Source organism: Halichoerus grypus, chromosome 2, assembly GCF_964656455.1.
Source record: "Halichoerus grypus chromosome 2, mHalGry1.hap1.1, whole genome shotgun sequence".
In the NCBI taxonomy this organism is placed as follows: domain Eukaryota; kingdom Metazoa; phylum Chordata; class Mammalia; order Carnivora; family Phocidae; genus Halichoerus; species Halichoerus grypus.
Window position 1 is genome coordinate 158,925,176 of NC_135713.1, and position 26,196 is coordinate 158,951,371.

General features: G+C 43.4%; 1 protein-coding gene across 2 annotated transcripts; it reads left to right on the forward strand.

Annotated features, from left to right (window-relative positions):
- The first annotated feature begins 1,169 nt into the window (after window positions 1-1,169).
- ZNF287 (zinc finger protein 287) lies at window positions 1,170-22,266 on the forward strand. Of its 2 annotated transcripts, none has more exons than XM_036094612.2 (6): window positions 1,170-1,261; window positions 2,396-2,996; window positions 3,617-3,717; window positions 5,762-5,888; window positions 6,367-6,453; window positions 16,186-22,266. In XM_036094612.2, the coding sequence occupies exons 2-6, from the start codon at window positions 2,594-2,596 to the stop codon at window positions 17,751-17,753; spliced, it is 2,286 nt and encodes a 761-aa protein (XP_035950505.1). In that variant the 5' UTR covers window positions 1,170-1,261; window positions 2,396-2,593; the 3' UTR covers window positions 17,754-22,266. The 2 variants fall into 2 exon arrangements, with proteins under 2 accessions (XP_035950505.1, XP_035950503.1); XM_036094610.2 differs by having other exon boundaries at window positions 1,178-1,437.
- Window positions 22,267-26,196: the final 3,930 nt, after the last annotated feature.

The window sequence follows — 26,196 nt, forward strand, 5'->3', positions numbered from 1 at the left end:
TGTGGACTTTAACGATATCTACAAAATACCTTCACAGCAACACCTAAATTTGTTTCACTGAATGGCAGGAGACTGTAGCTTAGCCAAGTGGACACATCAAAGACCATCACACTGCCCAATTTCTTTTTGTTCAAATTTGCCTATTGTAGTAGTATTAAGACCCTCTGACACTCCCATCAAGAGATGGAGTCTACTTTTGCCTCTACTTGATTCTGCACAACTTGTGACTGCTTTGATCAGATGGGTGATGGTGTGATGCTATGTGACTTCCAAAGCTATGTTGTCATCAGCCACGAAGCTTCTTTCTTACTCAGTAGAATATCTGCTCTTGAAGCCCAGAGATGCCATGTAAGAAGTCCAGCCAGCCTGAGTCCTTCACGTAGAAGAGGCCGCTCTGATCAAATCCAAGCTGAGCTCACCCTTAAGCCATCTCAGCTCACCCAGTAAGACATGTGAGTGAGGAGGCCATCTTGGAAATGGACCCTCCCTGCCATTAAGTCATCTCAGCGGGGCCCCCAGACACGGGGCCATGCCCGCTGTTCCCCTCCCTGATTCCTGACCCACAAAATCCATGAGCATAGTACAGTGGTTGTTCTTTAAGACCATTGAGTCTTGGGTGGTTTGCCAACACAGCAGTAAATAACAGGAGCGCCTGGAATGTTTTTCTATCCTTTTATTTTCAAGCATTTTATGTCGGTTTGTTGTGTCTCTGTAAACAACATGCTGTTGGATGTTATCCCTTTTCCCAGTCAGAATCAGATCCCGGAGGAGGGACTTAGAAAATTTAATAGTAGATGTGTATGCATAGTAAAGCCCGAAAGCGCACTTTGGGTTGTTCTGCCTTTGGACCCACATCTTCCCTGCCCCTCCTTCCTCTAGAACTCTGGCACCAGGTTTTGTCTGGCAAATTGGGGCGGAGCTTTAACCGCCGCCCATCCGCATCCCCCTCCCCGAGATGCTAGTAGCTCCCCCACCTCCCAGTCATCTACCAGACCTGCTTCTGGCCAGGGAAACTTTAAAGTTCCCTTAGAACCTTGCAGGCTAACAAGCAAGTCGCAGTGATGGGTGGAGGAGGTTACCATGGCGACGGGTCCAAGGAATGAGGCTCGGGCGGGAGGGAGGGCCGGGCCGCGCCTTCCGATTGGCTCGGCGGGCGCGCAGCGTTCCCCTTGCGCACATGCGCAGTGGCGCTGAGGCGAGGTCGCGGCGGAGCCGAGGCGCGGTGTGATCCGGCCCAGGCTTCCCAGGACCGGGCTGGAAGGTGCGGCTTCTGGCCGAGACGCGTCGTGCTTTCCGCGTTAGGGAAGTGGCGGAGCCAGAGGCCCCTCTGCAGCGCGGGGCCGAGCTCGCCACGCAGGCGCCCGCGCCCCCGCCGCCATTGTTGCCCCGGGCCTCTCCGGCCGCTCCGGCTGGGCGTCCGCCGGCTCCCGGCGACAGGTAATGATGTCGAGGGCGCCGGGGGCGAGTGTCCGCGCGGTCAGGCCGGAGCCCCAGCCCGTCCCCGCGCGGCGTCCGCGCTCGCGGCCTGCGGAGAAGGCGAGCACGGGGTGGAGGCTGCTGTGGCGGGCCGGGTCCCCACTCCCCGCTACCCGCGACCCTCCGGCTGAAGAGGAGTTGGGGAGACGCGACCGGGAAGGGGAGGCGGCGGGCGAGGCTGGCGCATATCCTCCGCAGGGCGTGTAAACAGTTGGCTTTGGTTACACGACTGAGCCTGAGGAGGGCTCAGAGCTGGAGCCCGCGGTCAGGCCTGTTCTGAGGTTTTCTTCGGGAATCCTGGTTTCCAATTTATTCATGAGGGATTGTCTCCGGTAGAAGCATTTAAAAGGGCTTCAGGTCACACCAGCCTCTTGTACTTTTTTCCAGTCCAACAGGCTTGTCTCTCCAGCCCTTAGGTAGTGAGAAGCTAGAATAGGCTGGCATTAATATGCAAAGCAGGTAAATGTCCGCCCTTTTTTCCTTGACAGTTTCCTTGGGAACCTTGAGCAATTTATTAGGAAGGATTCTCCTCCCGATTTGTTCTAAGTACCTATAGATAAGCTCTGTTATTGAGAGCCCCTTCAGTCCTTTATAGCTTCTGTAGCATCCGAAAAACACGGAAGCTTTTCCCCCCCGCTCTGTAAAAGTTTAATTTCTGTTTCAACAAGTTAGAAGTTTGATCTGTTGTTTTGCTCATGATTCGGGTCTTTGCTTCTATTACCACCTTTTGAGAGCAGTCCCAACCCCTGTCCCCAACAAACTGCATTTATCTCACAAGTCTGAGGATGTAGGGGAGGAAGACCAAGGTAGAGTCTGTGGGTGTTTATCTATGCACGCCGAATAGGCTGTTTCTGTTTGTGTGTGTGTATGGCAGAGAGCACCAGAATTCTTGACTTTATGGTCTGTTCTTTTGTTTCAGGGTCTCTTAACCATCCCTGCAAGTTCTGGGCTCAGAATTTGTAACTAAGACTGCTGACTCTACCTTGACCCTGTTCTGCCCTTGGCTGCAGCAGCCCTTGATATAATGTCTTTGTGGCTCTAGCATGAGACTTCAAGCAGCTGGCTCACTGCTGGAGGTATAAAGGATATTGCCAGGTTCTCTCTCCTGTCTGTAGCAATGTTAGCCTCGTGCAAGAGGATGACCAGTTCTTCACGCTCCCAAGTCCTTCTCATGTGGAAGCCGGACAAGGCTCAGAGTGGACCCCACAGTGTTGAGAAGGAAACCCTTGCTTCAAGAATCTTGCGTGACACTGAGACCTGTCGACAGAATTTTAGGAATTTTCCATATCCAGACCTAGCTGGTCCTCGAAAGGCATTGAATCAACTCCGAGAACTCTGCCTTAAATGGCTGAGACCTGAGATTCACTCAAAGGAACAAATCCTGGAGCTGCTGGTGCTGGAGCAATTCCTGACCATCCTGCCTGGGGAGGTTAGGACTTGGGTGAAGTCCCAGTACCCAGAGAGCAGTGAGGAAGTGGTGACTCTGGTGGAGGACTTGACTCAGATTCTAGAAGAGGAAGGTGAGAATTGTAGGGCAGAAAGGGGAGGAATCCTGGGTGGTTAGAGAAGTCAGCCAGCATATCACAGAGCAGCCCCTTAAAGAAATTGGGGAGAGCAAAGGGCCCCACAGTGAGTGAGAACAGGCTTTAACATGAACCCCGTCCTGCAGGGTGTGCCCCTTCCAGACTGGGACCAACCACACATTACCTAGTGTCCTAAAACAATGACCAGACAACCCAGTTACCCCATGTGAGCCCTCAGGAATTTTACCTGCAGAGGTTTGAGCCATTCTGTCAATAAGTCATTTGCTTTGTCAGTTGGATTTTACAATAACGTGCTTCCTAAAAGGTAGAAAAGGGTCCAGAGCACATTTCCTTATTAAGAGACAGCATACACAATTTACATCACACGAAGATTTAGTAGCAAATTGGGAATTTGATGCATATCCTTAGCAGTCCCAGAACAGACTTGTTTTTGAAACCTGCATTGATATCTTAGGACAAGTCATTGGTCCTTCCCTCTGATTCTTTAAAGTAGGGGTGCTGTTTTTCTCACTTTAGGAAAGTATAGGCATCTATTTGGTGAAGTTTCCTAGGCTGTTCAAACAGGACTAATCTCCATCATGGTCTCCCTTCCCTAGTTGCTCCTCAGAACTCTGCCCTTCCCCAAGAGACCCCAGAGGAAGACCCCAAAGGAAGACCTGCTTTCCAGGCAGGGTGGTTAAATGACTTGGTGACCAAAGTAAGTGTTAGTTTTTTCTGTGATTTTAAAATGGCTTCTTGGAGGTGTTTGTGTGAGGACGTTTTATGTCCTGGCCCTGTAACTTCTGTCCCCCCAAAAGCCCAATCTAGGACTTAAGCATCAGTTTTTGTCTTTAAGTCCATCTTGGCCTGTTCAGATAAGTGACTGCCCTTTATAGGAAATAGGCTCCTTTTACCTTCCCCTGATATGCCTTTCTTCACTGTTTGATTTTAAGGTAGCAACATTGCATAGAGGTTAAGGGATTGACTGCCACAGCCAGATGAATCAGGTTTGGTGCCTGATTCTGAACCTATGATTTGGGGGCAAGATACTTGACCACACTTAGCCTGAGTGATTAAACTCTAATAAAAATAGAATTTACCTCTTAGATTGTGAGGATTAAACATTATGAGATTTGTGGTTAGCCTGGATTACAGTAAACCATCAATAAACAATAGTTGCTAAAATTATTTTTCTCATTAACAAGTAATTAAAGGCCATGTGTTTTGTGGTGTTACTGTTGATCATGAGAATATGTTCTGTCAGGCCACCTTAAGAGAAAATTTTACTATAAAAATATACATCTGAAATTGGTAGAGTAAAATTATTATTCATAGATAGTATGATTGTTTACCTGAAAACCCTAAAAAAATCAGGGGAAAAACTGGGAAACGGTAGTAGAAAATTTGAGTAAGGTGATTACTACAGAAAATGGCATATGAAAATTTATCACTTTCAGGGGTAGCTGGCTCAGTTGGTAGAGCATGCAGCTCTTGATTCAGGGTCATGAGTTCAAGCCTCATGTTGGACATAGAGCTTACTTTAAAAAAGAGAAGAAAATTAATAACTTTCTTACATATACGTTAAAATCAGGCAGATGATGAAATGAGATAAAAGATTCCATGCATAGTTTTCCCCACCCCCAAAATTTAAAATATCTAGGACTAAACATAGTATAAATTTTGTAGTACATCCATGTCCTGTATCATACTAGAAGACATGCAAGAAGCTTTGAATGTTGTAAAATTGTCTGTTCTCCCTAAATTATAAGCAATGTAATTGTCAAAACCCAATACAATTTTTATAAGGAAATTAGAAAGTTTATTTGAAAAGCATGTAAAAAGAATCTTTTTTTTTTTTTAAGATTTTATTTATTTATTTGACAGAGAGAGACACAGCAAGAGAGGGAACACAAGCAGGGGGAGTGGGAGAGGGAGAAGCAGGCTTCCTGCGGAGCAGGGAGCCCGATGCGGGGCTCGATGCCAGGACCCTGGGATCATGACCTGAGCCGAAGGCAGACGCTTAACGACTGAGCCACCCAGGCGCCCCCCCCCTTTTTTTTTAAACGGAAGAAAAAGAGCAAAGAGGGATACTAACCTTAACCAGATTATGAAATGTATTAAAAGTGTAACAGTTCAACAGTGTGGGTTTCAGTCCCAATTTTATTTTAAAAAGGAAGGAAGGGCTCTGCATTTCATCTTAGAGCACACAGATATATCTTAAAATTTCAAATTATAACACATAGAATTCTTAAGGCAGAGCTTGAAAAGCACAACCATTCAACTGTTATCTGTGTAAAACCTTCCTTTAAGATGGAGCCACGAGTGGGGCGCCTGGGTGGCTCAGTCGTTGAGCAACTGCCTTCGGCTCGGGTCATGATCCCAGGGTCCTGGGATCGAGTCCTGCATCGGGCTCCCTGCTCGGCGGAAAGCCTGCTTCTCCCTCTCCCACTCCCCCTGCTTGTGTTCCCTCTCTCGCTGTCTCTCTCTCTCTCAAGTAAATAAATAAAATCTTAAAAAAAAAAGATGGAGCCACCAATACATACACTTGTACCAGCTGAAAACGTAATTATAAATTCTATGTTTTCAGACTTCCCTGTAGGACCATTTGAGTGTGCTCATCCATAACTTGGGTGAGGGTTTTAACTAGATAACCTTTAGGGGCTTACTAAAGGTCAAGATTCTGTGATTCCCCCCACCACACATGTCCCTGGTGTTATCACTCTCCTACCAATTCTTGAACCAAGTTATATTTGATTTTTCAGGAATCAATGACATTCAAAGATGTGGCTGTGGATATCACCCAGGAGGACTGGGAGATAATGCGTCCCGTACAGAAGGAATTGTACAAGACTGTGACATTACAGAACTACTGGAACATGGTTTCTCTGGGTAAGCATCCTCTGCGCCCACTCCTGCCAGCATATCCACCATCTTTCTTTCCTCTGTTGTTAAAAATGGGTTGGCCTCTGAAGCACTTTGCTAAGAATGGGACTTAGAGGTGAGTGTGCTCATCCCATTCGGGCTATGTTCTCCCTTTTCCCAAATAAAAGGTTTCTAAGTGAAGGATCATTGAAAACTATGACACACAGCTTCCCAGGACTTGCACACCACACTGCACCTTGCCCACTCCCTGCTTTCCCCATGATCTCCTCCTGCCATGAGCTCTATGCACATATCCTCCTGAGTAGCAGGACATTTTTATCCTAGCACTGAAAAGCACAGTGACCTATTTCTCCCACTAGATCACGTTCATGAAACCATTGTTTTCCTGTAGAAGTCTGTCCTCACAGATAAATAGAAGTCAGGCAATAAAATTCAAACAGCTGTTTATCTCCAGGATAAAACTCCTTATATTCCTCCTAAACAGGACTTACAGTGTACCGACCAACTGTGATTCCCATACTGGAAGAACCATGGATGGTGATAAAAGAAATCTTAGAAGGCCCTAGTCCAGGTGAGAGAATTAAGTGTCATGAGATTGTTTGCATTTAAGAGCATAAGTGCAGTGAGATACATTTTTTTAAAATATGGCCAAGTCACTCTCCACCAAGACATTCCGGCCAGTCAGGAACACTGAACTGTTTGGCATGGGCTCCTTGCAGAGCCACCTTCAGGAAGAGAGTTCCAGACACCACTGTTCCACATTTCTCCGGTGGGTCTCATTTCATCCTTCCCTGTGGCCCCTGGGTACCCCCCCAGCTTCGTCTGGTGCTTTGACTGTGCTGTGTCCCCCTCCCTCTTTTATAAGCTTGCGTGAATGTCCCGAAAATTTTAAGTTTCAGACCTTCTTCTATGTAAATTTTTTTTATTCTCTTTACCAACAAACCCCTGTAGCCTCCAACCTCCACTCCCTAACTCATTCTTTTCTTTCTTTTCTAATTTTGAAAAAGTATTTTTTCAAATGTTCTCTTACTGTAGCGCATTCACCCAGTTCCTGCATCTCTCAGTCCAATCACTGGTGCCTGTTTCTAGTTGTTTCTGTTCAGGTATTTTGTTTTGTTCTGTTTGCATATAAAATCAATATAAAAATGTTTTTGGGGCGCCTGAGTGGCTCAGTCGGTTAAGTGTCTGCCTTCAGCTCAGGTCATGATCCCAGGGTCCTGAGCCCCACAGCAGGGCAGGGAGTCTGCTTCTCCCTCTCCCTCTGACCCTCCCCCTACTTGTGCTCTCTCTTACTCACTCTCAAATAAACTCTTTAATGTGTGTGTGTGTGTTCTTAAAAAATCCTGTATTTGGGAGGCTTTCCTTATATCATTTGGGGAAAAAAATGGTTTTTCTCCTTTTTAGATTTTATTTTTTAAGTAATCTCTACCCCCAATGTGGGGCTCGAACTCCTAACCCTGAGATCAAGAGTCACATGCTCTACTGACTGAGCTGGCCAGGTGCCCCTTTTCCTCCATTTTCTAACGGAAATGGTACCAAACTGTACACACAGTTTTGTACTTTGCTTTTGTTTACTTAAAAGTGTATCTTGAGAAGTGTTCCAAATGAGGATATAAAGAACTTCCTTATTCTTTTTTTTTTTCACTATCTGCATCACATTTTGTTGTGTGTCTCATAATTTATTAAACCTGTTCCTTATTGATGGGCTTTTTAGTTGTTCCCATTCCTTCCTTCCTCCACAAGAACTTCAAACCTACAAAAAGTTGCAGAATCAGTACATTGAACACCTATGTAATTTTCACCTGGAACCACCAGCTACCATCATTTAGCCACTTTTGCTTTATCTTTTTGGGAGGGGGAGGGGCAGAGGCAGAGACAGAGGGAGAGAATCTCAAGCAGACTCCCCACTGAGTGCGGAGCCCGACACGGGGCTCGACCCTGAGATCAGGACCTGAGCTGAAATCAAGAGTCAGGTGCTTAACCAACGGAGCCCCCCAGGCGCCCCTTTGCTTTATCTTTTTACACACACACACACACACACACACTTTGCTTTTGTTCTTTCCCCTTACCTTCCCTTCTGTTTCCCTTCTGACATTTTCTGAAGGATCCAGGCCAGGTTTTTTTAGAATGACCCACAGTCTAGATTTGCCTGATTGTTTCCTTCTGTTTAGACTCAGATGAAATATGTTTACCAAAAAGACATCCTAGGTGTGTACTGTCCGTTGCCACTTGCCTCATCATTGGTGATACTCATTTTAAAAGTTAAGGTGCTGTTGACCAGATCTCTCCGTTTTAAAGGTGCATTTTTTTCTTTATAATCAGTAAGTAATCTGTGGAGTGATACTTAGAGGCCACATGACTATTCCATTCCCTGGTACTATTTTATTTAAGGATTTGTAGCATCCATTCTTTTTTTTTTTTTATTGTTAATCACCATACATTACATCATTAGTTTTAGATGTAGTGTTCCATGATTCATTGTTTGTGCATTACACCCAGTGCTCCATGTAGAACGTGCCCTCTTTAATACCCATCACCAGGCTAACCCATCCTCCTACCCCCCTCCCCTCTAGAACCCTCAGTTTGTTTTTCAGAGTCCATCGTCTCTCATGGTTCGTCTCCCCCTCCGATTTCCCCCCCTACATTCTTCCCCTCCTGCTATCTTCTTCTTTTTTTTTTCTTAACATATATTGCATTATTTGTTACAGAGGTACAGATCTGAGATTCAACAGTCTTGCACAATTCACAGCGCTTACCAGAGCACATACCCTCCCCAGTGTCTATCACCCAGCCACCCCATCCCTCCCACCCCACCCCCCACTCCAGCAACCCTCAGTTTGTTTCCTGAGATTAAGAATTCCTCATATCAGTGAGGTCATATGATACATGTCTTTCTCTGTTTGACTTATTTCTCTCAGCATAATACCCTCCAGTTCCATCCACGTCGTTGCAAATGGCAAGATCTCATTCCTTTTGATGGCTGCATAATATTCCATTGTATATATATACTACATCTTCTTTATCCATTCATCTGTTGATGGACATCTTGGCTCTTTCCATAGTTTGGCTATTGTGGACATTGCTGCTATAAACATCGGGGTGCACGTAGCCTTTCGGGTCCCTACTTTTGTATCTTTGGGGTAAATACCCAGTAGTGCAATTGCTGGATCATATGGTAGCTCTATTTTCAACTTTTTGAGGAACCTCCATACTGTTTTCCAGAGTGGCTGCACCAGCTTGCATTCCCACCAACAGTGTAGGAGGGTTCCCCTTTCTCCGCATCCCCGCCAACATCTGTCGTTTCCTGACTTGTTAATTTTAGCCATTCTGACTGGCGTGAGGTGGTATCTCATTGAGGTTTTGATTTGGATTTCCCTGATGTAGCATCCGTTCTTGATTCTTGCTTGATTATACTGCTGATTGCAAGACAGTGATTTTCTAATTCAGTCATCTCTTCTAAAGGATTAACAGCATTCTCCCGTAAAGAATAGTTCTTCTTCCTCCCACCTCATTTTTTTATGTGAACATGTCACTATGGACTAATGGGATTTTTCAAAATTCAGTGTATTAGTCCACTAATTCCAGGTTTGTTTTGTTTTGTTTGTTGTTTTTCATGCTCAGTTGTCCCAAACTTGGGTAATACTACTTGAAAAGCTAATTCTTAATTCTTCTCATAATTTATAGCAGAATGACCTGTATGTACCTGTAGCACAGGATGTACCCATAGCACAGTAAATTCTTTGTGGAATGATCTTGGCACACTCTAGACACTGAAAAAACATGCGTGACATAATGGAAATGAGCCTGGACTAGAGTCAGGATGGTCTTCTGGAAGAACCATGGATGGTGATAAAAGAAATCTTAGTCTGGGACCCCTTTAATTTGAGCCTGAGGAGTTTTTTAGATCATTCAGGCAGCGTGCATTGGGGCTGTAATCCACAAGAGGGGGCATTTTATGGTTATGTATTTTAGGGGGAGAATTTTCTCCCTCCAAAGAGCACCAAGACTGAGAAAGGCAAGTTTCTTTTTGCCTTCTGTAGAAGAGAGATTTTTTTTTTTTTTTTTTAGGTTTTGTTTTATTTTTCTAGCCAGTCCTTAAGCAGGGTCTAATCCTCTATGCTCAGGATTCCTGTCAGCCTCCCTTCCTTGTTAGGGCCCCAGGCTTTGTTTTCTGGCCCCTGGACCCCTTGCACCCTCAAAATGGAAGTATAAGGTCATTAACCACATTGACGAGCTATCTCAGTCAGCTCCTGCTGACTTCCTGTCTTCCTGCTTTTGCTTGAGTTTTGGCCTCTGAGGGTTTTCCTTTCTTACCAGCTTAGAGGTACATAATGAGTTGAACCTTTGGTTAGGATATCTTTTTTTTTTTTTTTTAAGATTTTATTTATTCATTTGAGACACAGAGATACAGAGAGAGAAAGAGCATGAGCAGTGGGAGAGGCAGAGGGAGAGGGAGAAGCAGACTCCCCGCTGAGCCAGGAGCCTGATGTGGGGCTCGATCCCAGGACCCTGGGATCATGACCTGAGCCGAAGGCAGACGCTTAACCATCTGAGCCACCCAGGCACCCCTGGTTAGGATATCTAATTAGTCATACTTCAGGAAATGGAAACTTTGATAATTCACAAATAGTAGCATTGGTCTTCAGTGGCCATTCGTGTCTCGGAACTTTTATGGTTCTTTATTTAACCTAGCCATTCTTTCAGGTTCAATTCAAATCATACCTCCCCCGCCGAAGCTTTTTTTGATTATCTGAGTCAATACCAATTTCATCTACGAGAAGTATTGTGCCACTCTTTGGCCCTGTTCACCAGTAGACACTTAACATTTCCAACCAGTCCTTTCTGGTTAAATATGTATATTTAAGCACTGCTTAATAATACTAATTTTTGAATTACCAATAAACTGATTGGTTTAAAATGTGTATTTATTGTAGCAATTTCTTCATCATCATGGTTCACACTTGTTATTTTAAGCTTGTCGTACCTTTAGTACTTTTCCTTTTCAGGTATATGGTACACTCTGCCGTAGACTGATTCTGATTCCATAGAATCGGAATTAATGGGGCACCTGGGTGGCTCAGTCAGTTGAGCATCCAACTCTTGATTTCGGCTCAGGTCATGATCTCAGGGTCATGAGATTGAGCCCTGCATTGGGCTCCACAGCATGGAGCCTAATTAAGATTCTCTCTGGGCGCCTGGATAGCTCAGTTGTTAAGCATCGGCCTTCAGCTCAGGTCATGGTCCCAGGGTCCTGGGATCGAGCCCCGCATCAGGCTCCCTGCTCTGCGGGAAGCCTGCTTCCCCCTCTCCCGCTCCCCCTGCTTGTGTTCCCTCTCTCGCTGTCTCTCTCTGTCAAATAAATAAATAAAATCTTTAAAAAAAAAAAAAAAGATTCTCTCTCTCCATCTCCCTCTGCCCCTCCCCCCTCTAATACACTCGCTCTCATGCATTCTCTCTCAATAACTAAATCTTTAAAAAAGAGAGAATTAAACTCAGCTTCTGGTACTATCTCATCTTGTGTATGTGACACAAACACCCCTACCTATACAATCCGTTAACAGTCTCATTTTGTTCTTCTGGAGGGGAGAGTAACAAGTTCTGGTTTGAGAGAGTTGTTTTTAAATATTTTCCTTACGGGGCGCCTGGGTGGCTCGGTCGGTTGGGTGTCTGCCTTTGGCTCAGGTCATGGTCTTGGGGTCCTGGGATCGAGCCCCGAGTCGGGCTCCCTGCTCAGCAGGGAGTTTGCTTCTCCCTCTCACTCTGCCCCTCCCCCTCCTTGTGCTCTCTCTGTCGAATAAATAAATAAAATAAAAAATAATTATTTTTCTTATATAAAAATAGTATAACAAAAAATTACAACTACGTCTCTAGTACTAAATAGCAATAAGTTATATAGCCAGTATATTGAAAATTAGAAAATAATTTTTTAAAAACCTACAATCAGGGCGCCTGGGTGGCTCAGTTGATTAAGCGTCTGCCTTCAGCTCAGGTCATGATCCCAGCGTCCTGGGATCCAGCCCCGCATCGGGCTCCCTGCTCTGCGGGAAGCCTGCTTCTCCCTCTGCCTGCAGCTCTTCCTGCTTGTGTTCTGTCAAATGAATTAATCTTATAAAAAAACAAAAATCTATAATCTTCTTAGGTCTTTGATAATATTTGTCTAGTTCAGTGCATTTTCATATTAGCCGTGGGACTACTTTTTTTCATTTCGCATTACTCCCAAGCATTTTCTAATGTCAACTCTGATTTTTGTATCTGAATCAAAGTAATAAAAGTCAGTATACATAAACCTACCTAGTTATTTTTATCAGTTATCAGTATTCCATTATCCCTTAATAGTCCTTTATTGATGAATGGTAGAGTCACTTTTAATGACTGCCTATGATTCTGTGGAATGGATATATTTGTAAGGTTTTTATATTTTGATCTGCATCTTAGAAAATTTCTGAACCATCCAGTACCATTTTTGCTATATTATAAACTCCATATTTGATTATATTTCATTACATAATTCGTAATATTTGGAAGCCCTGTGTTTTTGACCTGATTTCAAGGGAGAAAGATATTATAATTTAAATTTGTTTTAAACCATCATCCTGGAAACATAATAGGCATGAATAAATACATATTTGATTGCTTTGCAGCAAGATTTGAGGTCAGGGATTTTTTTGTTTGCTTCGCTTTTATGTGTATGTTTGTGCTTTCATTTGGTTCACCTTTTCACAACAAATTATTGTCACTTATTTTACCAATTCAGTTGTGTGGCCACCATATCCAGAGTCTCGGGCCATTTTCTGAAGGAAGTGTGTAAGAAGCACAGGCTGTTCTCAGAGTTTGCATTTAAGTTGGAAATATAAGAAACACACACAGGGGTGCCTGGGTGGCTCAGTCAGTTAAGCGGCTGCCTTCGGCTCAGGTCACGATCCCAGAGTCCTGGATCGAGCCCCGCCATCAGTCTCCCTGCTCAGCGGAGAGCCTGCTTCTCCCTCTCCCTCTGCCTGCCGCTCCCCCTGCTTGTGCTCTCTGTCTCTCTCTCTGTGTCAAATAAATAAAATCTTAAAAAAAAAAAGAAAGAAACACACACAGTTGTGAAGTAATAATGCAAGGCCAAGTGCGGTCGTGGCCCCAACATTACATTAGGTTGAATCACATGAGACTGCCGATATTTGAGCCATATTGACCTACAAAAAGGCAAGTTCATATGATTCAACCTAATCTGTACTTTAGGATTCTAAGAAAGAGAGAAAAATGAGCTGGGCCATACATTTTTTTTTTTTAATAGAGAAGTTTTCTTAAGAGAATGCCTAAGTCTGGGGGTGCCTGGGTGGCTTAGTCAGTTGAGCATTCAACTCTTGGTTTTGGTTCAGATAATGATCTCAGAGTCCTGGGATGGAGCCCCATGTCTCTCTCCGTGCTCAGCAGGGAATCTGCTTCTCCCTCTTTCTCTGCCCCGCCCCTGCTCATGCTCTCTCTCTGTCAAATAAATAAATGAAATCTTAAAAAAAAGAGAATGCCTAAGTCTGGAATTTGCATGGCACCTATAGAAGGCTATGAGGAGTTAGCTTTAAGTTATATGGATAACTTTAAATTTTAAGCTAAATAAGAAGTTTGGCAGAAGAGATAGTAGAATAGGAAAGGCTGGATTATTTGGGGACTGAATATGTCAAGTGGAGGTATTTTGAACTTCTTTAACTTTTCTCCTTTAAGCCATTGGTACTCAAACTTCAGTGAACATCAAAAACCACCTGAAGGGCTTTGTAAAACAAATTGCTCAGCCCTATCTCCAAAGTTTCCTTTTATACATATATATATATATTTTACTTATTTGAGAGAGCACAAGCATGAGCAGGGGTTGGAGGGGGCAGAGGGAGAGGGAGAAGCAGACTCCCCGCTGAGCAGGGAACCAGACGTAGGGCTTAATCGCAGGACCCTGGGGTCATGACCTGAGACAAAGTCAGACACTTGGGAGCACCTGGGTGGCTCAGTTGTTAAGCGTCTGCCTTCGGCTCAGGTCATGATCCCAGGGTCCTGGGATCGAGCCCCGCATCAGGCTCCCTGCTCAGTGGGAAGCCTGCTTCTCCCTCCCCGACTCCCCTTGCTTGTGTTCCCTCTCTTGCTGTCTCTCTCTATGTCGAATAAATAAAATCTTAAAAAAAAAACAAAAAAAAAACAAAGTCGACACTTGACTGACTGAGCCACCCGGGAGCCCCCAAAGTTTCTTCTTTATTTTGTTTTGTTTTATTTTACTTTGTTTTGTTTTATTTAAATTCAATTAACATATCTATAGTGTATTATAAGTTTCAGAGGTAGAGTTCAGTGATCCATCAGTTGCATATAACCCCCAGTGCTCATTACATCATGTGCCCTCCTTAATGGCCATCACCCAGCTACCCCATCCCCCCACCCACCTCCCCTCCAGCAACCCTCAGTTTGTTTCCTATAGCTGAGAGTCTCTTATGGTTTGTCTCCCTGATTTCGTCTTATTTTATTTTTCCCTCCCTTCCCCTATGATCCTGTTTTGTTTCTTAAATTCCACATATGAGTGAAATCATATGATAATTGTCTTTCCCTGATTGACTTATTTCACTTAGCATAATACCTTCTAGTTCCATGCACGTCATTGCAAGTGGTAAGATTTTTTTTTTTAATGACTGAGTAATACTCCATTGTATATATAGACCACATCTTCTTCATCCATTCATCTGTCAATGGACATCTGGGCTCTTTCCATCATAGTTTGGCTGTTGTGGACATTGCTGCTATAAACATTGGGATGCAGGTGCCCTTTTGGATCACTACATCTGTATCCTTTGGGTAAATACCCAGTAGTGTAATTACTGAGTCGTTTGAGGTCCCTCCATACTGTTTTCCAGAGTGGCTGCACCAGCTTGCATTCCCACCAACAGTGTAGGAGGGTTTCCCTTTCTCCGCATCCTCGCCAACATTTGTTGTTTCCTGACTTGTTAATTTTAGCCATTCTGACTGGTGTGAGGTGGTATCTCTTTGTGATTTTGATTTGGATTTCCCTGATGACTGATGTTGAGCATTTTTTCATGTGTCTGTCGGGCATTAAATGTCTTCTTTGCAGAAATGTCTGTTCATGTCTTCTGCCCATTTCTTGACTGGATTATTTGGTTTTTTGGGTGTTGAGTTTGATACGTTCTTTAATAATCTTAAGGACTAGGCTTTTATCTGATATGTCATTTGCTAATATCTTCTCCCATTCTGTAGGTTGTCTTTTGATTTTGTCGACTGTTTACTTTGCTGTGCAAAAGCTTTTTATCTTGATGAAGTCCCAATAGTTCATTTTTGCTTTTGTTTCCCTTGCCTTTGGAGACGTGTCCAGCAAGAAGTTGCTGCAGCCAAGGTCACAGAGATTGCTGTCTGTGCTCTTCTCTAGGATTTTGAGGGATTCCTGTCTCATATTTAGGTCTTTCATCCATTTTGACTTTGCGTATGGTATAAGAAAATGGTCCAGTTTCGTTCTTCTACATATGGCTGTCCAATACCACTTTTGAAGAGACTTTTTCCCTTTGGATATTTTTTCCTGCTTTGTTAAAGATTAGTTGACCATAGAGTTGAAGGTCCATTTCTGGGTTCCCTGTTCTGTTCCACTGACCTATGTGTCTGTTTTTTGTGCCAGAACCATACTGTCTTGGTGATTACAGCTTTGTAATAGAGCTTGAAGTCCAGAATTGTGATGCCACCAGCTTTGGTTTTCTTTTTCAACATTCCTTTGGCTATTCGGGGTCTTTTCTGGTTCAGTAGCCCCCAGAGTTCCTGATTGAGCTTGTCTGTATGGGGACCAATAATTTAACACATTCCCAGGTCACCTGTCTGGGGACTGTACTTTGAGAACTCTTACTATGAGAGATTTACTAGAGTATTTAAGCACGGAGAGCACTCCTTGAAATTGCTTTTGGAATATTATGTGGATTGTACAGAGTAGGTTGGAAGGAGTCAATGAGAGTGTCTGCTTTATACAAATTATCCCATGAAGTCATCCCACATGATCCCAGGGTCTTACCTGGTGTTTTCACATCTCTTAGTCTAGTCACCTGACCTATTTTATTAATCGACGCCCATGTTGAGTAGTGAGGAGCCTCTCCTTTTTCAGCAGTTTGGTCTTCTGGTTTTCTGCCCCTGTATTTTCTTTTCCCAAGCTTTAAGTACCACGTTATGATGTTGTCAGAGCCATAGTCTTTTTAGGCATTTTATTCATGTTCAGTATTTTCCTTCTGTTTTGGCAGTTTCCTTTCTCCAAATAGAGGAAAACTTTTTATATTCTATATTCTTTTTATCCCAGAATGGAAAACAGAAGCCCAAGAGTGTACTCCAGTTACAAATACTTGTAAACTCATAAAGACTGGAACTCAGACTGTCAAATTGGAAGAACCATATGACTACGATGAGAGATTAGAGAGGCAAGCAACAGATACCTACAGGAAGATTCCCACGAATGGAAGAAATTTCACTTTGAAGTCAGTCCTCTCAAAAGAAGAAGACCCTATGGAAGAGTGTCTTAGTAAATATGATATATATAGAAATAATTTTGAAAAGCATTCAAACCTAATTATTCAGTTTGGTACCCAATCAGATAATAAAACTATGTACGATGAGGGCAGGGCCACCTTCAATCATGTCTCATATGGTATTGTACATAGAAAGATATATCCTGGAGAGAAGCCTTATAAATGTAACGTGTGTGGGAAAAAGTTTAGGAAAAACCCATCCTTCGTGAAACACCAAAGTACCCATGCCAAAGAAAAATCTCATGAATGTGAAGAATGTGGGAAAGAGTTCAGGCATATCTCATCCCTTATTGCACATCAGAGAATGCACACTGGAGAAAAACCGTATGAATGCCACCAGTGTGGTAAAGCCTTCAGCCAGCGTGCTCACCTTACTATACATCAGAGAATTCATACTGGAGAGAAGCCCTATAAGTGTGATGACTGTGGGAAAGACTTCAGTCAGCGTGCACACCTTACTATACACCAAAGGACGCACACTGGAGAAAAACCGTATAAATGCTTGGAATGTGGTAAAACCTTCAGCCACAGTTCATCGCTGATTAATCATCAGAGAGTTCATACTGGTGAAAAACCTTACATATGCAACGAATGTGGGAAGACTTTCAGTCAGAGTACACACCTTCTTCAACATCAAAAAATACATACTGGAAAGAAACCATATAAATGCAATGAGTGTTGGAAAGTGTTTAGTCAGAGTACTTACCTTATTCGCCATCAGAGAATTCATTCTGGAGAGAAGTGTTATAAATGTAACGAATGTGGAAAAGCCTTTGCTCATTCCTCGACTCTTATTCAACATCAGACTACTCACACTGGAGAGAAATCCTATATATGTAAAATATGTGGAAAAGCCTTCAGCCAGAGTGCAAACCTTACTCAACATCATAGAACTCATACGGGGGAGAAACCATACAAATGCAGTGTGTGTGGGAAAGCATTCAGCCAGAGCGTACACCTTACTCAGCATCAAAGGATTCATAATGGAGAAAAACCCTTCAAATGCAATGTATGTGGGAAAGCATATAGACAGGGTGCCAATCTTACTCAACATCAAAGGATTCATACCGGAGAGAAGCCGTATAAATGTAATGAATGTGGGAAAGCTTTTATTTACTCCTCATCACTTAATCAGCATCAGAGAACTCATACTGGAGAAAGACCCTATAAATGTAATGAATGTGATAAAGATTTTAGCCAGAGAACATGCCTTATTCAACACCAGAGAATTCACACAGGAGAGAAGCCCTATGCGTGCCGTGTATGTGGTAAAACCTTCACCCAGAGTACAAACCTCATTCAGCATCAGCGTGTTCACACAGGTGCCAAACACCATAATTAATGGATACAGGAGACTTCAGTTAGGTTTTACAATTCATTCAGATTTTATTTTGTACTCTGTTAAAACAAAAGAAACCCAAAAGAAGTGCAATATATGTTAGGTATCACTCAGCAGAAGTATCAGAATTAGTAATGTGGATATAAGCTATTTAAATTTAATGTGAAATTTAAAAAGAAAACTTTATTCACTTCTTAACCTTTATTTGATATCAGTTTAATTCATTCCAGAAAGAAACCCTGTAAAAGAGTACTCAAAAATCTGTAACTCCTCAATCTTAGTGTATTTCACGTACTTCTTAATGAGACCTTATGAATGTAACTTGGGAAAGCTTCCATCAAGTAGGGATTTCACGCTAGTGAGTAATCTTGGGATAATTGAAAAAAGCTGCTTTCAGGCCTTTATTTCTTCCCAGCTTTGAAGCCTTAAATATGTGAAGGGTTCCCTTCCCTTTTCCCGTTATGCCATAACTGCCGTGTGGAGCCAGTAGGTTTGCAAAATATGTATGTAGTGGAAAGTATCCTAATTTTTATGGGACAGCTGTTAGTAATTACATTTTCCTTTAAATATTGAAATAGTCAAGGAAGAGAGCTTAAGGAAAGATGACCTGTTAGGATAAACTAATGTATATATAACCCTTAGACATTTGTACAAATTGAGTTAAAAAGGCAAAAACTAAACACCTTAAATTCATCTTTAAAACGTATTAGCCTTAGTTTAACTAGGTTTTGACATCTGTCCTCCTGAAGGAAAAAATAAGAATAAAAACACCCATTTTTTCACCTGACTCCTGAATTCGTAACTTAAAGTTCCCCTGTGGCTGTTTTACCATAGGAAGCCCGTTTCTGTTGAGACACGTTTCTTGAGTGCCTGCTGTGCTCAGGGCCCAGACTTCCTGATTGGATCCTTTCAAGGCTTCTTACCGTGCTGAAAACCACAGCTAACTTAAGCAACGAAAAGCTTTCTAAAGTAGCAAAGGACATGTCACGGAATGAGCGTTAAGAAGCCTACTAAACTGGGTTGCCAAATGTGACCCCATATCCCAAGACAAAGAAGTGGTGAAAGCAGCTATTGACAAAGTGTGAGGAAAAGATCAGTAATGGAAAATAAAGTTCACTACAGAAAGTGGGTCAGGGAAAAAAATCAAGGGTGAAGACTTAGCAGTGAAGAAAGAATACACAGGTAACTTACAACATGAACTGTTGTTAGACTTGGTTTACCTAAGAAAGTAAGAGTGGCTAATTGAATAAGACCAAATTCAGCCTGTTGTTAAGAAGGAACTAAAAATGAAGGGACTGATTTTAAAGGAATAATTGGAATTGGTACTTTTTCATACATAGAAGTAAAAATGGGGATTATTCTTAAAATGTCGGAAAACATTGGAAAAAGCATTGATGCAGAAACTATCATTGATGGAATAATCATTAAACAATAATAACTAAGTTTGTGGGGTCCTAAACATAAAAGGAAAACTGGCAGAAATGCAAATAGAAATAGGTAAAAATACTGTTTAATACCCACAGCATTCCGCTATCAGAATATAAGACCATATTTGAGAGCTGAGATTTCATCCTGCTCTTGATTCGTTTCTTCAGTGCCTTGCATATGGAAAGTGGTCAATATATGTTTGTTGAATTAATGAATAAGTAGGTAAGTTAGAGTTGAGTAATAAGGTAGAATTAACAGGAGTGAAGTTGGTTGAATTTAAAATTCTTTTTTGTGCATGTGTGCAAAGAAGTACTAAGCAAAATAGCGGTTATTTATTGGGTAATAGGAACTTCTTAAAATTGAAGAATCCGAATTCCGAATCCCACATCTTAACAGTGGGTAATATTCCTAAAGAAATTACAGGACACCTTTGCACAGGAAGTTTTCCTGAGCTGGATAAAGAAAAATTGATACAAATTCTGGTGCCATAAATATCAAGTTAAGCATATATTGACCATGCAGTTTCATTTGGATGTTACTGTTGATACAAACAGGTGCCGAAGGAAAGACCAGGGGTGCTAGCATCTTCAAGGCTTTCTTGAGTGTTTTCTCCAAGAAGTTACTGCTTCCCCTTGTCCTCACATCAGTTAACCCTGATGTCATGGAATCCTCCTCCACAGAGTGTAGATTGTCTTCAGGTTGCATAATCAAGTTAACGCTTATGCCATAGTTACCATGTTAGAAAATAACCGTTGTATTTAAGATGCAATTTTTATTTATAATTCTACTTCATACCTTCCACAACACTTTTATTTTCCCCTCCTGGCATGAATGTGTGGAGTATCACAGTCCATAGCGCCTTTTTTGCTTTAGTTTGTATTTCCTGCCTGTGTGAGTTTTATGTAAATAATGCATTTATAAAGTCTTCCGTTGATACACTGAGGCAACTGATGCCCTTATAAAATAACAGAATAGTAGAGAATCATAAGTCTTTGTGTATTTTTCCCACTTTTACAGTTGTCTGATCCACATGTAATCCAAGTTTTTTTAGCAGTCTTATTTTCCACAACTTTTTTATTACAAAGGTGTTGAAATATACAGAAGTTAATAAAACGAACTGTATATCTACCACTTAGCTTTAAAAATTTAACATCTTTTACTGAACAATTGGAAAGTTAGACATGACATTTCGACCCCTAAATATTTCAGCATGAATCTCATAAAAATAAGGACAGATTTTCACATAACCACATACCATTACATACCTCAAAAAAGAATAGTAATTTTCAAATACCTAATGCTTCGTCCATGTTTAAATTTTCCCTGTTGATGCTGTGAAGTTTCACACATTATGTTTACTTGTTACATCTTTCATCTATCAAAATGTCTCTCACCTCTTGACTTTTCCAGGACCTTTTTTTTTTTTTTTACTATAGCAGGTCAGCTGTAGAATGTCTCACATTCAGGATTTAACTGATGGTTTATATGTGGTTTATCTTGTTCCTGTGTCCCCTGTGGTTTCTGTAAACTAGCATCTAGGGCCAAAGCCTCGATTGGCTTCAGGTTCAACATGTTTCACAGATGTATTTCGTCTTGCATCACATCAAAAGTCTTACTAACATTTGGTTGACTATCAGTGATGTGAAACCTGATCACTCAGTTGACATGGTAACCATCATATCTTCCCAACGTGAAGATATGGATAGCCTGCTTCCACCTGATAGTTTTAGTATCCAGTGATGATCACTCCCTGAATCAGTTGTTTCATTAAGATTTGCAAAATGGCAATTTTCTACATTTACTGATGCATACTGATGTAAAGCAGAGCCTTCTGTCATCAACTGGGAATGCACTAGAGTCAAGGTCATACTTAAATTCTTTTCCTTAAGAGTTTTCAGAGTAAGGGGTTGGCAGTGATGACAGGTGATTCCGTGTATTAAAAATCAGTTAGGGCCATTGTTTCTGTAGCTCAAATTGTCCCAAACTTGGCCAGTTGGAACCCTTCGAGTAGCTCATGTGTCTTTGACATTCCTTCTTCTCTGGTCTTTCAGGACCTTGTTTCCTTCTGACCTGTCTCAGGTCCAGTGCCCCAGGTATGGAATGAGCCATTTCTCCAGGAATCTTTGGCTAAATAGGCAACTATTTAGAAACTAAGATCTGGGCACAAGGCATGCTTGTTGCTGCTGGGGTGGTATTAGTGAGTAGCCTTTGAGTCTTTCCAACCAACCAAGTTCTCATAAAGGCAACTCTTTGCACTCCTTTCATCAGTTACACAAATCTGTAGGAGATGTAATTACATACTGGGGAGCAAACAACGAAGCCTTGTGGAGAGGGCGGAAGTGTTAGGTATACTAGAAAGCAAGTGTAACCACACGAGTCTTGTGCCAAGGCCAGCAGATTTAAGGGAGCTTGTTGGGTAATTTGGCAGGTGGGTTAATTCGGGAGCAGTTAAGACAGCAACTTAATATAGGATACCTAGAATGTTTTAACTATTACATGTCTGGGTAATTTACATATTTATAAGCTCCCATCTTTCCTATCACATTCTTTAAAGCAGGTTTCTGATAAGACCTAAATTTGAATCCTGAGGATCTGTTTCATGCAAATCTAAGTGCTAGCTTTTCTTGCTAAACTTTTATTTAGCCTTCAGAACTTGAAGAGTGTTAGGTTTCGTTCTTCAACTATAGCTTCTGGTATCAATTCACTTGCATGTGCCTGTAAATGTACTTAGTCCTCTATTTCTGTTATTCTGTTCATGGCTCTCTATTTCACTACAATTATTAGGCCCTTAGAACACTATAGCCATTAAAAATGGCAAGCATGTGCACTCTAGTGATATGTATAAATATGTGTGTGAGCTTGCAAGCAACACTGAGCCCCCAACCCTCTGTATGGATGGGGAAGGTGATGCCCATGAGGCTGATGTGTCTTGCCTGCAGTCCTATAGTCCTACAGCGACAGAATAAGGGTTTGGAACCCATGGTTCCAACACTTAGTGGAATTCTTTCTGTAAAATTAACGCTAATGGAAATTCAGAGCACAAACAGTATGTACCTACGACTTTATAAAATTACATATTTTGATGAGATTAGAGCATTGAAAGTTTGTTTTGTCTCCCTTCCTATATAGCTTCTTAAATTCAAATCTTGAAATGAGAATAGCCCAACAAAGAATGCGCTCCTCTCTACCCCCACTTCAGTTGTGGTCTCCCGCCCAGATCTTTCCCAGGTTTCAGAACCATATAGTCAGTGTTATCACCTATCTCAAAAGTACCTTCAGGGTTTAATCTAAAACAGAAATCTGACCCCCAAAATCTTTTTTTAATTCATGGGAACTGTGGCAGGGAGGCTGGAAGCCACTCTGTTCTTCATCTGTAGCTATAGTCCTATTGGTTTTACTTCCCATGTATTCTAGAAATGTTCCATCTCGTCTAGATCCCCACTGCCACAGCCTTATTTCATAGACTATTTCATAACCAGCCAAGTGTTCACCCTGCCCCTGATCTCGCCCCTTTCCACACTTGAAGTCACGTGAACATTCAAGGCCACCACATACGGCGCTACCCGTGAAGTAGAACGTTTGAGTGTGTCGCCATTTGCTTGAGACCCTACAATATCTTCTCATTGTCAACAGCAGCTCTCCCTTTAGCTGCAACTGGAATGACCTGGGAGCTTTTCCAATGCCGGGGCCCCACCTCAAGGGATATGGATTTCTTTCATTTGGGATGGAGACGGTATCTCTTCAATTCCCCAGGTAACTCTAACGTCCTAAAGTGCAACAAGGGCAGAAGCAGGAAACTATTGCAGAGTCGGAGGAGAAATAGTGTTGGTGGCAGCTGAGCCGGTGAGAAGTGACCCAACACGATGTATTTTGAAGGTAGAGTCTCGAGGACTCGCTAATGATTTGGACAGGGATGGAGAGAGGCATCCAGAAGGACCATGGATAGGGGCATGTGGGTGGCTCGGTAGAGCGTGCAGCTCTTGATCTGAGTTGTGAGTTTGAACCCCACGTTGGGGGAAGAGGTTACTTTAAAAAATAAAAGTTAAAAAAAAAAAAAGACCTTCAGAAGAATGGCCATGTTTCCTACTAAAGAATATGCTCCTAACAAGGGAGAGACTATATGATACTCAATTCTGGATCTCCTCTACCAAGCACAGCACTTGGCACATAGTAAATAAATGTTTGATTAGTGCAACTCTGCAGGAAGTTTTACACAATAATCCAGATTCTGTTCTCAGAAAAAAATTTTTTTACATGTCTGGAACTGTAAAGGGTCTGGGATTTTACCTTACAAGATAATAAGCTAGCCTATAGTTCTCCTATAGGAGAAGACATGAGACTCCTGGGTCATAGACAACTTTATTACTCACGGCAAAAGCAGCCAGACTTCCCATCTGAGCCAATTACTCTGGCCTCGCACCCCCACCCCAAGTTGCACGGGGGTGACCCCAGGCGGGCCTAGATGAATTCCAGCACCCACAGTGGGCTGCCTTAGAGGAAAGCAACACTGAGCCCGGGGGAATGGCTACTTTTATGGTGAATTGTAAGCAAACATGCTCTGTCTCGCTGCCACCACCACCTTGCACGTGCGCTTGCTGTCAGCGCGAGGCTGAGGAATGGCCCAGGTGAATAACGAGGCCTTGCATTCTCCGCGTAGCCAGAAGGAATATGCGGGGATGCTCGGGGCCCTTGGCCTTGCGCCTCCCAATACTGTCCTTTCCGGTGTGGAAGACTGGAACTCTCCCACCACGAATTTGGGGACCTTTACGGCTTCTATGTAGGGAAGACAGAAACCCAAATGAATTTGCCTCTTCCAAGCTTACAGAGTAGATCTTTCCCTGAAGAAAAAAGTTTGGGTCATTCCAAATCTGATCTATACCCAGAGGTTGAAAAGTAACCCTCACACTCCACTGTCCACTGATTAAAAACTACACCTGGGACACGATATTCATTCATATTTTACACTGGAGAAGAATACATTTAAATGGTTGGGGGAAATTAGAATATTTCCTGACACATGAAATTCAAATTTCAGTGTCAATAAAGTTTTATTGGAACACAGCCATATTCACTTAAGTATCCTCTTTGGCTGCTTTCCTGCTACAACCGTAAAGCTGTGAAACAGACTTCGAAGCCTAACATCTTTACCGACCCTTTCTAGAACAAGCTAGCCAACTATGCATCTACACCCCTATGGGGTGGGGGTTTAGGACTCCTGGCCAAGCCGAACACCAGGCAAGATAACCAAAGGAGCAACGCTCACTGCGTGTGTGGGAGGCGTGAGCGTGTGCGGAAGTAAAGGTCAGTAAGGGAGAGCTCCGAAGGGGAAACGGAGGCACAACGCCAGGGGTCCGGGTTAAGAAGGGCAGGCCCCTAGTTCTGAGGAAGCAAGAGGTCGATGCTGCGGGGAACGCTGCGCGAGCACTGCTGCCCTCTGCCGACCACGCCGCGCCTGTGCGCCTGTCCCCGCCGTCCGAAATCCGTGGACACCCCGCAGGTGGGCAACGTGGGCTGACGGATCCAGGAGGAGCTCTTCCCTTCCTGGAGTCGCCAGCGTCCGCGTGCCCGTTTTCCAGTCTTGTTTAAGGGAACGTGGGCTCAAGCTAGCGCTTTGTTCCTACGGGCATCCCTTTCCTCTAACTTTGCTCGCTCACTCAAACAAGACCGCAGGGAGGGTAGCTTCTCGGACAGGAGTCCTCTTTGGAACTCCGTACTCCTCATCGGCGTCCAACGTCCTCCCGCCTCAAGGGGCTGCAAGTCCACCCGTGTGGCGGGGTGGTCCCCCTCGCCCGCCCCCGGGACGGCCCCCCGTCTGGCTGAGTGGGAAGTGATGGCCAAAGGACCGAGCTCCCCTCCTGCGGGAGGGGCTCGGACCTAAAGCTCGTTCAAAACGGCCTTCGGTGCAAGAGCTGCCCCGCCCTGAGCTAAGATTCGGGAACCCGCAGCCCAAACAGCTCGGCGGCCCCGAGAAGGCCCAGGCACAAGCCCGCGGCCCCGCTGGAAAGTGACTCGGGGGCACTGGGCGGGGCCAGGCACGCCAGCGTTCCTGGGAATTGTGGTCCGCTGCCTCCGCGGCGCACGCGCACCTCCGCGTCATAGTGGGTCCGCTCGTGCGTGTCTGAGCGCACCTGAGCGCCCTCCCGTGGAGAGGAGGAGAAGCGGCGGCGGGAGCGGAGGGCGGGAGCTGAGTGTTGGGAAGGGGTCCGCAAGCCGCTTTAGGTGCACGCCAGGCCGCCTCCAAGTGAGCTGCTTTAGGAAGCTCAGCTTTCAGGCACTGAGGGACTTGTTGACGCGGTTTCTTCAAGCATCTGCGTTGGCTGCCATTGTAGCAGCTACCATCATCTCCGTCCAAGAATTCTTCTGCCTTCTCATGGGTCTCCTCCACCTGTACCCTCGTGCTTCTGCACCAGCTTCCACTGCCATCCTCTTTTCCCATCTATAGCCCGCCACACTCCCCCCTCCCTGACACACGCCGCCCCCGTTATGTGCAAGCACATCTCAGCATCATATTATTTTATCTATGAACACTTCAGTTTACATTTCTAAAGATGACTCTTTCTAAACACAGTGACGTATCTGTATTGCCTTTAAAAAAAAGTAAGTCCTGGGACGCCTGGCTGACTCAGTGGTAGGGAATACGACTCTTGATCTCCTGGCCTTGAGTCCAAGCCCCACCTTGGTCCTAGAGCCTACTATAAATAAATAAGTCCAAATATTATCAAAAATCAATTGAATTGTTGAGATTTTCCCGCCTGATGTAAATTTCTTTGTATTTTTCACAGTTTGAGTCTGGATCCAAACAAGTTCTACACTTTGAAGTTAATTGATATGTCACTTAAGTCTCTTTTTCAAAATCTCTAAATCCCCCTGACATTTCTCTTTTATTTCTTTCAATATATTTTTTGGAGAAACTGGGTCTTTTGTCCTGTGAAGTTTCCTACAATCCCGATTTTGCTCGTTAACTGGGGAGATATTTTAATATTCTTCTGCTTTCATGTATTTCCTATAAAATGGTAAC